Source organism: Elephantulus edwardii, unplaced genomic scaffold (assembly GCF_000299155.1).
Source record: "Elephantulus edwardii isolate Elephantulus edwardi_28Jun2011 unplaced genomic scaffold, EleEdw1.0 scaffold00195, whole genome shotgun sequence".
NCBI classification, from domain to species: Eukaryota; Metazoa; Chordata; class Mammalia; order Macroscelidea; family Macroscelididae; genus Elephantulus; species Elephantulus edwardii.
Genome location: NW_006399945.1, coordinates 3,724,825 through 3,738,490, shown reverse-complemented (window position 1 = coordinate 3,738,490; position 13,666 = coordinate 3,724,825). Strand labels below are relative to the sequence as shown.

General features: G+C 43.6%; 1 protein-coding gene across 1 annotated transcript in view; it reads right to left on the bottom strand.

Annotated features, from left to right (window-relative positions):
* The window catches only part of SFRP1 (secreted frizzled-related protein 1), a 56,137-nt gene that overhangs the window by 37,570 nt on the left and 4,901 nt on the right, over positions 1-13,666 (bottom strand). Inside the window, exon 2 of the mRNA XM_006896999.1 lies at positions 12,214-12,291. Within this exon, the coding sequence (XP_006897061.1) occupies positions 12,214-12,291 (78 nt within the window). The remainder of the gene's footprint in view (positions 1-12,213; positions 12,292-13,666) is intronic.

The following is a 13,666-nucleotide window of genomic DNA, read 5'->3' as shown; positions in this document are numbered from 1 at the left end:
TACAACTGTTGTTAGGTGCTGGCAAATACAACTCACCTTGACACTACGAACAACAGATCTGAGCCCTGTTCTCTCTCGTGCCATCCTCATTATCTCTGGTACTCTTGAACCTACTGTAGCAGTCACTGTCCTAATTCATCTGGTTGAGGGTCTTCCTCTTTTTTACTGATCCTCTACCTTTCCAAGCATAATGTCCTCTCCAAGGAACAGCCTCTCCCAACAACATGCCCAAAGCAGGTAAGACAAAGCTTCATCATCTTTGCCTCCAAGGAGCACTTTGATTGCACCTTCTCCAAGACATATCTGTTTGTTCTTTTGGCAGTCAGTGAGATATTCAGCACTCTTTTCCACAATTCCAAGCCACCACATCCACCCCAGGTTGTCATCCAGAGGCACTGTAAATTAGATTCAACTCTCTATTAAAAAGAAAATTAATGAATTTCTTTCTTTATTGGCTAACCAAAGAGGTTTCACAATTGCTTCTTTCCAGATGAGGTGGCCTAGTCAGTAGGGAATTGCACTGCTAACCCCAAGTCACGTGGTTTGAATCCACCAGCTGCTTTGCAAACAATCTCCTCCAATGTGATTTACAAACTCTGAAACCTCTGAGTGGGTTTCGACTCAACAGCAATGAATTGGGTTGAGCTGACTGATGATTAGAAATTAAGCAGCCACCACATTGCACGACTTTTCACATTTGATTCTTTCCCCAAAACAGCAAAGTAGAAAATATTATCTACATTTTGCAAATAAGAACACAGATTTCAGAAGATGTCTACTCATGGCTGCTCAATTTGGAAGGTGAAGATTTAATCCAAGTCTTTTTGACCCTAATTCTAAAGGCTTTCTATTCAACTGCACAGCCTGCCTCCTCATAAAGAAACAAATAAATGCTAAACTTCTTCTATGAGGCAGACACAAGCATCAGCCCACTTAATGTTCACAAATGCTCAAAGTAGTCAAGAATCACCCTATGCCCTTTTCCAGGGGGGTCCCTCAACCACTGCTAGCAGGATGAAAGTGATGGGCATGGGAGGACAGAAAGAAGCAAGAGTCTGGAACCTGGAATTTACCCACGGACGTGCTGATGGCAACGAAAGCTACAGGTGCTGCCAGGTGCTGTGGCCTTGGGCAATTAAATGACTAATATTTTCAGCTTATCTGAGACCTCTTCTCCATATGCAAATGAGAATACTGAACTGGTTGATCTCTGGGATTCAACTCAGCAAATCTTTGCAGTAACAAAGTGGCACAGATGAGCATCCCAGCACCCAAAGAATGAGGCAGTCTTGTATGGACTCCTCCCCAGGAAGTCTATAAAAGACAGGGGAATCTGAGGGTAAATCCCCTTGTTCCCACACTTGATATTTTATACATATCACAGAAGATAAAACTAGGAAGTGAGGCCAGGTTATTAACAACTCAAGAATCATAGAATTGCAAACTGGAAAGGACATCTATATCACACTCCTTGGCAGCTGATCATCCCCAAAAATAATCTAGTCAGAACTGGAAAAAGCCGTATTTTAACCACACAGAGAAAGAAGGCATGTATGTTGGCAAATCCTAAGCCAGTCATATTGTTATGTACCATTGAGTCACAACCGAAACATAGCTAACCCTCCATTGAGTTTTCAAAGTCTATAAATCACATGAGAAGAGACTGCCCTTCTTCCTCTCTTAGAGCAGCTGGTAGATTTGAACCACCTGCCTTCAGGCTGGTATAACAACTGCCTACCCACTTGGCCATGACTCATACCTAAATCAGTATTAAACCAGCATCCATCAATTGGATGCCAACTCATGAGACATCCATGAGTTAGAGTCACGCATATGACTCAGAGTAGAACTCTGTTCTGTAGGGTATTCACTGGCTGAAATTCCAGAATAAGAGTGCCAGACCTTTCCTACAAGGTGCTACAGGAGGATTCAAGCTTCCAATCAAGAACTTGTTGTTGTTACGTGCCGGGGAGTCAGTTGCGACTCATAGCAACCCTATGTACAACAGCCCTAAACCCTGCTCTATCCTGTGCCAATCTCACTGCCTCTGACACACCCATCCCGGTTACCCCAGTCACTGAATCAATCCACCTCGTAGGGGGCCTTACCCTCTTGTGCCGTCCCTCCACCCTCCCAAGCATGATGTCCTTCTCCTAGGACCTCTCTCTCCTTACAACATGTCCAAAGTATGTTAGACGAAGCCTCAGAATCCTTGCCTCCAAGGAGTAGCCTGGTTTAACCCTCTCCAGGATGAACCTGTTTGTTTTCTTGGCAGTCCACGGTACATTCAACACTCTTCTCCAGCACCACAGCTCAAAGGCATCAATTCTCCTTAGTCACTGTCCAACTCTCTGATGCATAACAAGTGATTGCAAAGATCATAGCCTGTATCAGACGCACCTTAATTTCCAGAGTGACACCATTGCTCTTCAGTACCCTGGAGAGGTCCCTAACAGCAGACTTACCCATCAAAATACGTTTTTTGATTTCCTGGCTACTGGTGCCAAGAGTGTTGACAGTGGAGCCAAGCAAACTAACGCTGTGAACAATCACAATCTCTTCACCATCCATCCTGATGCTGCCAATTGGTCCAGTGGTGATAATCTTTGTCTTCTTGACAGTGAGCCTCAATCCATACTAAAGGCTGCAGTCCTTGACCCTCTGTAGCAAGCATTTCAGGTCCTCCTCAGTTTCCACAAGCAGGGTTGTGTCATCTGTACAACACAGATTATTAATAGATCTTGCACCAATCCTGATGCCACACTTCTCCTCATAGAGCCTAGCCTCCTGGATAATCTGTTCTGCATACAGGTTCAAAAGATATGGAGATAGGACGCATCCCTGGCGTATGCCTTTCTCAATTTTGAACCATGCAGTGTTTCCTTGCTCTGTTCTGATGATTGCTTCTTGGTCCAAGTATAGGTTTTGCATTAGCATGATCAAGTGTTCTGGGATTCCCATTCTTCTCAGAGTCAGCCACAGTTTGTTATGATCCACACAGTCAAATGCCTTTGCATAATCAATGAAACACAGACAGACATTCTTCTGGTATTCCCTGCTTTCAGCCAAGATCCATCTAACATCAGCTACAATATCCCTAGTACCACGACCCCTTCTAAACCCAGCCTGGACTTCTGGCAGTTCTCTGTTGATGTGCTGTTCCAGCTGTTTTTGGATAATCTTCAGTAGAATCTTGCTTGCATGTGAAATCAATGATATCGTTCTATAGTTTCCACACTCTGTTGGGTCACCCTTCTTTGGGATGGGAACAAATATAGATCTCTTTCAGTCAGTTGGCCAAGTGGTTGTTCTCCAGATTTCTTGGCACAACTTGGTGAGCACATCCAGGGCAACATCTGTTATCTGAAATACTTCAATTGGTATACCATCTATTCCTGGGGCCTTATTTTTTGCTATTTCCTTCAAAGCAGCTTGAACTTCTTCCTTCATCACCATAGGCTCTTGCTCATATGTGATTTCATTAAATTCTAGCAAAAGAAAATCAATCATTCCATCAAGTTGTAGGAAGGGAAGAAGGGCTGGAAATAAAACTGGATTTAGACAAGATTTAACTAATTATGCTGAGAAAAGAAGAAAAGAACTTTTAAATGTACCCTTTACTTCGTTGCTGAAAGCCACGGAAGGAGCCTTCATCTGCCTCGGACAAACAGTGAGTATACTTCCTTTAAAAAAGCAATCAAGTGAGCATTTACTGCTTTCAATTATTGTGTGTGGGACTCAGGTAAGATTCTTTACAGACACAATCCCATCTGTTCAAAACTCAATGAACAAAGTATTAGTTGTCATCTGAATAAGAAATTCTGACATGGTTACAAGGTTTGTCTGGTTTTCATAGGGCTTACATATAATGGTAGAATGAGGATTTGAACTCAGTTCTAAGAAAAGTATGACCCATCTACCAATTCTGAATTTGAGTTCTTTCTTAGCTTTCAATAAACTTCACTAATTCAAAGATGCTAGTGTTTCCTACTGAAATTTACTGTATCTAGGTATCTTTTTTCCACTACTACAACTAAGAGAGAATTGTTATTATAAGCCGTTGAGTTAGAACTCAAAACTGACCCTCCAGTGGGGTTTCCAGAAGCAGTAAATCACACATGGGAGGAAATTGCCCATATTTTTCTAGCAGAGCAACTGGTGCAATTAAAACTTTGGGTCAGCAGCTCCTTACCACAGATCTCCCTCAGAGAAAGATGGAAATAGAACACATTGCATTCATCAGAGGGGGAAATTAGACTCTATCCAATCTTCCTACAGTTCTTCCATGTAACATCAGGGGCAAAGTGGTCCCCAAAATCCTCAGACCACATTTCCCAGAGTTTGAGTCCTCAAGTCCCCGACACTTGAGAACCTGCTCAGGAACTCTAATCTGAAACCAGGTGTGAGCGAGTGATTGACACCACAAACTCCCTCACACAGCTCCACGTCCCCAAATGCCTAGTTCTGCATCACCCACCCTGTGCACACAATGACCATTTGGACTCAAACTCGGGCCCTGAGCTGTGGGCTCCATTCCCCTCCATTTAACAAGGGCCCTGACCTCATGCTTTCCTGCACATGAAACGCAGTAAGAATATGTTCCAAGTATTTACATATCTGTGGATGGGATATATATTTTCAAGATTTTCAATGACAACACAAACCAGTTGTTCTTGGCCCACCAACTGCACCCCAGGGTAAGAGTTCCTTCTCCCATGTCTATTTAATTTCACTTTGATGGAACTAGATTCCTAGATGATAGGGTGAGTTTGTTTGGGGTTTCTTTGTAAATGCATACACATATATACAATGCTCAGTCACCCAAAACAAGGATGTGTAGTTTTCCTTAAATAAACAAATTGCACGTATCAGAAAACAGCTTTCTCCTTTTTTTGAAGAAGGAATTCTAGTTTCCATGTCCTCTCACACTCTCTCCTGTCTATACCCATTTGGAACACTTGCTCATGTCTACTGCCAGTGACTATTTGTTGTTGGTGTTAAGTGCCTTCAAGTCACAGGCGACTCATAGCAACCCTATGAATGAAAGTCCTCAACACTTGTGTGACTTTCATCCTTTCTCCAGGTTCTTAGGGTTTCCAGAGGAAGCTATTTCTGAAGTGGATGCCACTCCTGCTTCCAAGCTTGTTTTAATCGGGGAGCTCCTCCCAACACTGTCCACTGTGGGTAACCATTATCGCATTTGACACATCAGTGTCGCAGTACTATTTAAGTAGGGAAAAAATTATTTTTTATTAACAAAGCACATAGATTCCTCACATTTTACATGTTTTCAGTTTTTTTCACATGCATGTACAAGTTAATCAATGAATAAGAAAGACTGAAGAAGAAATGGATGTCCCTGAACTGTGGTGCTGGTGATGAGTACTGAATATCCCATGGGCTGCCAAAAAGACAAATGGATCTGTCTTCGAGGAAGTACAACCAAGGTGCTCCACAGAGGCAAGGATGGTGACATATGAGCAAGGATGCCACAGGATATAAGGATGCTTTAGGCACATTACCAGGTGGAGCCAGTTCTCGGGGAAAAAGACCTCCCACTTGGGTCAGCCAAAGAGAGGAAGATCCTCAATGAGCTGGACTGACACAGTAACTGCAACGCTGGGTATAAACACGGCCAAGATTGTGAGGACGGTGCAGAATTGGAAAGGGTTACTTGCTGCTACTCATGGCTTTTAATATTATTATTAATTTTAATGAAGTTCACAGAGACTGACGATTTCCATTCATTCATTGTTGCACTTTTCTCCCTTCCCACCCCCTCTCCCCAATTCGCTCTTCTCTTTGAAAAGTAAAAGAAAAATTCTTTCATTGTTATACAGTCCCTCCCCCTGACTCAAGGCTTTTTTTTTTAAAAAAAAACCTGTTAAGTTGATCTAACTCATGGCAACTCTCCATCAAATTTCTAAGGCTTTAAGTATTTTAACAGGAGAAGTCTTTCTCCCACAGAACAGCTGGTGGGTTTAAACCATGGACCTTTTGTTTACTAGCCCAATATGTGATACTCTGAACCACTAAGCCTCCTTAAAAGGCATCATGTTGTTGTTTGCTGTTATGTGCCATTAAGTCGACCACGACTCATAGTCACAATAGCTCTGAACCCTGTTCTATACTGAGTCAGTCTCACAGCCTTCAACACACCTACCCTCATTACCCCAATTACTGTGTTATTTCATCTCATCTGGAGTCTTCCTCTCTGGCAGCCACTGTCCCTCCACCCTTCCAAGCATGATGTCCCTCTCCAAGGACTGGTCCCTCTTGGCCACATACCCAAAGTACATGAGACAGAGCCTCAAAATCCTTGCCTCCAACGGGCAGCTTGGCTTCACCCTCTCCAGAACAGATCTCTTAATCCTTTCAGCAGTCCATGACATGTTCAGTACTCTTCTCCAGCACTACAACTCAAAGGCATCAATTCTTCTTTCTTCATTATTCAGTTTTCCGATGCACAGCAAGTAATTGCAAAGATCATGGCCTGGATCAGGTACACCTTAGTGTCTAAACTGACATCATTGCTCTGTAGCTCTCTGGTGAGATCCTTGACATCATAAACTAGATAAAATATGACAACATATACAAACCCTTTTCTTTTTCTTGACATTGAGAGACACTGACATTGTCTTAGAGAGGGTGCAGCCAGAGCGCTCTTTGGAGGCATGGATGACGAACCTTTGCCTGATACACTTTGGGCATGTTGCTATGAGGGGCATTTCCGTAGAGAGGGGCACGATGCTAGGAATAGTGGAGGGTCAGAGGAAGACCATGGGAAGTGACACCGTAACTGCCTCAGTGGTCTCTAGTGTGTCAGGAAGTGTCAGACTACATAGGCTATTGCTCACAGGGTCACTATGAGTCTTCTTTGACTCACTGGAACCTACCAACAACAATATACAGACCCTCTCTCAATCTGTTTATAGATGACACTTAGGACAACTGTGCTGCCAGCCAGTTTTCTTCATTTTTTTAAAAAGGTAGAAACCTCAGGAGATACTTTGGAAAGGCTTAGCTTGCTTTTTGCAAAAGATCACACTGTCTTTTCAGAGTAAAGCACTACACCTCCCACCAGTAGCACAGCCAAGATACCCTGAAAGAAGAGTTTGTAGTGCATATGAACTTATTTGTGCAGTGGCAGCGACCTCAAAAATAAGTTTGGCGGGGTTTTTTTTAGGAAATACTCCCAAACAGTGGAAGCTAATTTTCCTTTTCTTTCCTACCTGATTAATTTTAGATTTGCAAACTATTGGGGTCTTCTCTTTATAAGAAAACACAGAAATGGGCAGGGAAAATCCTTCCAAAAAGGAACATTTCTGGGGGCCAGAGAAGTCTTTTTCCAAAGTGAGAAACAGCAGGTTGAACAAGTGGCCACCTGAGCCTTTAAGCTGAAAAAAAAAACCCACAAAAAAACAACTGGAGAGAGAGGCTCGGATAGTAATAGGAAGCTCTGAAGTGAAGAACTGTTAGTGTAAACAGTTAATGTACCAGGCTGCTAACTGAAAGGTCAGAGGTTCCACCCAGCTACATCAGGGAAGAAAAGCCTGGAGATCTTATAAAAAATCAGCCACTATAAACCCTACGGAGCACACACTCTGACATACATGGAGGCACTGGAAGTTGAAGTCAACTCAACAGCAACAGATTACTGGTATCCTAACCAAAGTATATCACCCCACAATTTCTAAAAAAAAAAAAAGCTTGTGGGTGTGTTTACAGATACAGGAGAAGCAGCTGAAGAGAATGGCTAAAGGCAGGGATTCTAACATCAAAGCAATTCTAAATCATACCCTACATCCTTGGGATAAACTAACCTGAAGGAAAGATGACTTAGGGACACTGAGTTGTTAGCAGCATGATTATTACTGTGGCAGCTTGAGAATACTAAACTGGCCTGCTGAAGAAACAAGAGCGCCACTCTGTTATCATCCAGCATCCCAAGAACTCCTCTGAAAAGCAGAGAGAAAACAAACAGCAACAAACCCAGCCGAGGGCATCCTAATTTAAGCCCATCCTAATTTAAGCCCAGCAGGCAGGCTGGCTGCCATGTTGAATTCAGAGCTTTGCACCATGTAACGTTTGGCTTCACACATCTGGTACTTGATCCAGATTGATCCAGCTGCATTCCTGAGCATCAGCACACAGGTGTTTCTACTGATGTTTTTTTGGTTTTGGGTTTCCCCCCCCCCCCCGTTGGGAAAAATGTGCTCTGAACTGAAGGGGTACAGAGCAGGGGTGGAAAACCAGTGACCAAGTCGACTTGTCAAAGTTGAAAATGGCCTGCCAGGAGAGTGAGTAAAGGCCCAGGCATTCCCAGCTCCATGGAGGCAGCAGGAGTTGGAGAGCACGTGGCAGAGGGGTGAGTGCATGCTGCTTCATACAGAATGCACACCTTGTTTCTAGAGCTCAAGGGCTCTTCCAGCAAACTGATGTCCATGTGTCCCCATGGGGTATGTCAGTGCCATTTAATGCTAAGTTTGATCTCTGGAGTAGGGAGTATAACACCCTTTTCCTTCTCACTTGTGCCAGTTTAGATTGCTGCATTTCTTTGTTTCCTGAGTAAATTCCATCAGCGAGTCTGCCAGCCTCACTTACATGAACGGAATTGAGTTAGAAAACCAGTGTCTCGATAAGGATGTATTCTAAAAAGTGCCGAGAAGGGCAGAGCTAAGCTCAGCCCCTGCAGAGGAAAATGAGTTGTATTTCTTATTTTAGAAGGACATTAAAGAAAAGTCCCTACTGCATCTAGATCTATGATATCGGTCCCAGACCAACACCACTCCCATACTGAGGAGCTACATGCCCACTGCTCCCAGCTGGGCGCTCTGTGGAAACATCACTGCACACCAGCTCCAGGGGCCATGACTCTTCCACTGAATGAAGGCAGCCTGGAACACAGGAAAAGACCTTCAGGTGGAAAAGGACATTTCCTCATTTATCAAATAAGCATACAAGAAGATGGCTGCTAGGGTCCAAGAAGAATGCAAAAGGTCTAAGAATCCAAGAAGAATACAACATCACCATTAAGGGCACACAGTCCCAGTCAGTTAGCCAGATTCACTAAGATCAGGCTTGTCTATGTCCTCAGAGAAGACACAGCTGTCCCTTCCTGTGGTTCCTGGGTGATATGAATGGTGAACACACTCAGCGGCTAACTAGCCACACAAGAAAGGCCTATCTAGGTCTGTAAGTTACAGCCATTGAAAAAAACCCAGTGGGTGTAGTTCTCTTGATGCGTATGTTGTCAAGAGACAGTGGCAACTTGAGGGCAATAGGTTTAGGTTTGCCTTGGGGTTCCCCCCCCCTTCTTCCTGTAAGCAATAAGGAAATGGCTTTGTGACTGAGTAAATATTATTTCAATGGAGCTCAAGGATGATCAATCTTAAGTCAGCTTCCTTAGTGTCCTACACAAAAATGTCAAACTTGTCACATTCAAATTCCTACCAGATGCTGGGCTCTTCAGCCCACTCCTAGGCACTACTTCAGTTTGACTAATTGCCACAACATCTGAGAATGTGGGTGGGCAGCTAGGGATACAGGAAGGAGATTTGATGGCAAGCTGACATTGGTGAGTTCTAAAGATTATGAGCATAAATGCATAAACTTTTAATCACTGTTGTTGTTGTGATGTCCAATCAAGTCAGAACCAATTCATGGCTGGTTTTCAGAGGCTGTAAATTGCATAGGAGGACTCTGCCCATCTTTTTCCTGCAGAGCAGCTGGTGAATTCAAACCACCTGCCTCCGAGATAGCAGCAGAAATCCTTCATTACTAGGCCACCAGCGTTCCCTACTTCCTACAATTCCTTTATATTAACCTTTTGTCCAATTTCCCAGAGTCTCATCTGCTGACTGTGAGTTATAAATGGACTCCATAGTTCTCCAGGATATATTACTAAACAGTGTCTGATAAGGCTGAGAAAAACTTAATTTATTCTATACAACTATTTGGTTTTTTATTACAGTGGCTGGTATAGTATAGTGCTTTGTACGCAACAATATTTATTGCATACAAAAATAAATAATCAGATGCACTTAATTCTAAGGCCCCCAAGAGCAAAGAACCCCCTGCCAGTCACCTCCAGACACTCAGTTATGGGTTTTTCATCACGCTTCTCTCTGGAGCTGAGCCAAAGAAGAGAAATCCTATGAACATAAAACATCTGCTAATGCATTACCCTTTACTCAAGTAAGATTTTTGGTCTTGCTGAAATGTCTAGGGGCCAACTTCTTAAAGTGAGTCTTAATTTACAATCTCTGAAGAGAATCAGGGAATCTAAAAGAGCCACCTCAGAAGATTCATTGCAGCCTTATCCAAGAAAATACTTCCTGTCTCGGTCATGCAGCAGAAGACTTCCCCATAGGCTATCTTAGAGGCTGTATGTATGTCCTTTCTTTGTGTCTAGATGCATCTTTGTGAAGAAATCTCAGCCCCACTTGGGGGTAAAGCTCATTGCTAAGGCCGTGTGCTGTCAGAAGAGGATACGCCATGTCTAGTAAAGTAGAAGACTGCAACAATAAGGAAAACGCTGAATATGATTACCCACTTGTTCATTTTAATAAAGTCAGATTCCACCTTCCCTCGGGTTTCTGAGTCTGTAAACCACAGGGCAGGAGACTGTCCACGTTTCTCTTAAAAAGCTCTTTGTGAATCCAAATCTCCAAAGAGGAGTATTTTTTGAGGCCATCAGAGCTCTCTCTTGACAAGCTACATGGACATAGTGACTGCAGTGCTCTCACACATACCAATAATGATGAAGATGGCATGAGACTAGGCAGGGTTTCATTCTGTTATACATAAAGGTTATCAAGTTGGCTTGATGGCAGCTAACAACAAGGGCAATCTGTCTATAAACCCCATGGCATGCACTTTCTACAGTTTTGCATTGTTTTAAATGGTAACAAGAATAAAAGGCCCAGGGAAATTTATAGTAGACTGAGTTTTTCCTAGAAGACCGGTTGTCTTCCACCAAGAACAAAACGCTTCAGATGAGGATCAAGCATGAAGAATCCATTCTTTCTCAGGAAGCTCACTTGCTGCAATGGGTCTGAATTATTCCATTTCCATCTTTATTCACAATTACGAATAACTCGAGAATGCACATGTCCTAAAGTAAAATTTCCTTGAATTTGGGTGTGCATGCACTTAGGGTACAATGCTTTACCAGATGTGACACTTCTCCAACACAAGGCACTTTCATGGATTTTAACCTGTATGGTTAATGAAAACATAAAGTGGCAACTCCAATGGACATGAAGACTCCTGTTACCTACCTTTACGCTTCTCCAGGTAAGAATTCTGTAAGAAATCCAACCTCTAGAACACAATGCGGGAATTATGAGAACCATATTGTTCAGCATCACCCTGAACCTGTCCTTCCCTAAGTAGGCCTGAGCTGAACCACTCACTTCTCTGACGCCGTGTAAAACAGGGACAGGGGACAAGGAGCTGGCCCTCCAAGAGGACTTGGCTTACATTTACTTTTCCTAGAGGAGAGATCCCCAGATGTTTAGAATTCAGATCTTCCTTAAAAGGTAGCTCAAGACCTGTTCTCGGGCTCAGATAGCCTTCTCTTTAGGAGAAAAATGTCAGATTCTAGATCCCCTTTTAGCCCAGTAAGACTTAAGAATGGAAAGAAATCATGCCTACTTTGGGGATGCCATTTCTCTTTGTTAGCAAAAATCTGCTTGGAGACCTTCTCCCACATCCCCTAAATTCTGAAATCACCCCCTTCCTGGAAGGCACCCCATGTCTGCTTTTGGGTCATTTCAGATCCTGTGTGGAGTAGTGCTGACACCTAGGGGTGGTTGTGAAAAAAGCCAGCCTGGAGAGGAAGCAAGATACTGCCTATTGGAGTAGGGAAGAGTGGAGGGACCTCCTGGGAGTCCCCATACCTGTACAGAGCTGATTTTCCCCCCAGCTCCTCTCAACTTGTCCCCGGACCTGCCTGCCTTTCTCCTCTCCTAGAAAAAGCCCTCAAAAGTTTGTCACTAAGGAAAGCCCGATTTTCAGGAAAAGGTACCAGTTTCCTACCCTAAATAAGGTCTTGATCTGCCCAAGAAATAGAACCAAAGAAGAATAGATATAAAGAATCTAAGGCTCCAAAAAGAGACACTCTATGGACAGCAGGGCTGCAGATAAAGAGATACAGGTAAGTGGGGAGAGATGGCAAACTCCGAGCAGACAGCATGAATACTTTCTTACCAAACTCACTGGCACAGAGATGTTCAATTATGGCTTCCGATTTCAACTCGTTGTCACAAGGAGGACACACAGTTGTGCCTAGAAAGGGAGAAGGAGAGAAATAGGAGCTGTAAGTAAGGAGAGTGAGAGGAAGGGAGAGGAAACGCTCCTGGTAAAACTCTTATCAGTGGGTTCAGGCCAAGGACTCATAGACCTCATGGAATTTCTCAGGACCACCTTAGAATTTAAAAGCATATTCCTTGATGCCAGTGTCCGAGGTCATAAACCAGTATATGCTATGTTCTTGAAAATTCTGGGGCTCAAATATAGCAGAATTATTTGAACCAAAACCTGAGTAGGACACGCTCTGTGATCTGTGACTTACAGGATGTTGTGGGCCTTGGAAACAGTTGGTTTATAATCCAAATCAATTTCCAGTTTTGTCTGGCCCCGATTCTTTCTTCTCCTTTAAATCACCCCTGCTGATTCCTATCCCTTCCTCATTTACAAATTCCCAAGGAGACAGTCAATTGGTACAACTCTCTTCAGAGATTACCCAGAGGACCTCAGAGAGATCTATATACTCCAATCCCAAGGCCTGAACACTTCTCCGCAAAAGGGCTATTTAGTCAGCATTCCTTGCAGGGCGGAGAGGCACAGGAGAAAACTAGAGCAGCTGGGGTGGGGGTGGGGAGGCACCAGTTAGAGCTGCCAAATGGGATGGGACAACAGAACCTGAGGGGCAGAGACCCTTTGGAGGGACTTTATGAGTGACTCTGAAGTGCTTTGAAGAGGGGGTGTGTGTGTGTGTGTGTGTGTACGCGCACGAGCATGTAGGCCAATTGGTGGCCTCTTTGTCATTCCCTTTTCCCTTTTCTCCTCCTCCTCCTTCCATTTCTTTCCAGAGTAGCTTCTGTCCTCAATGGCTTACACAGAGAAATGGGTGCATTCAGCCAAGATGACAAATACACTACTTACTGTACTACCCTCCCAAGTGAATATCGCATCATGGCTCAACTTTTACACAGCCACCAAGACCCCATGGGCAGTGGGGAGGCCACGTAGGCAGGACACAGCAGCCACATCAGACACTGTACACTACCTCTCCCCATATCCAAGCAGGCCCCCTGCATGGCCCAGCAGAGAAAGGCCCCTGTGGCTTCCTGGACAGCCAGGCTCCCATCTTTACTCTGCCTGGGGCCTTGAGATTTTCAGAGCAGCAAGTACAATGCACCAAGCAGAAGACTGGGTGACTATCTTTTGCTCAGATGTTGGGAATTTGCTTCTCACATGCAACTTGAGATTGCACTCTGAAGGTGACATGTCTGATAACAGTGCAAACTTACCCAGAATTGTGTGTAATCATTCTTATTTCCAGGGGGGAAAAAGCAGTGAAACAACATGTCATATGGAAAGGATCATGGCATCTATATTACAAATGTATTTTTAAATTCTCCTTTACATATTAGTTATG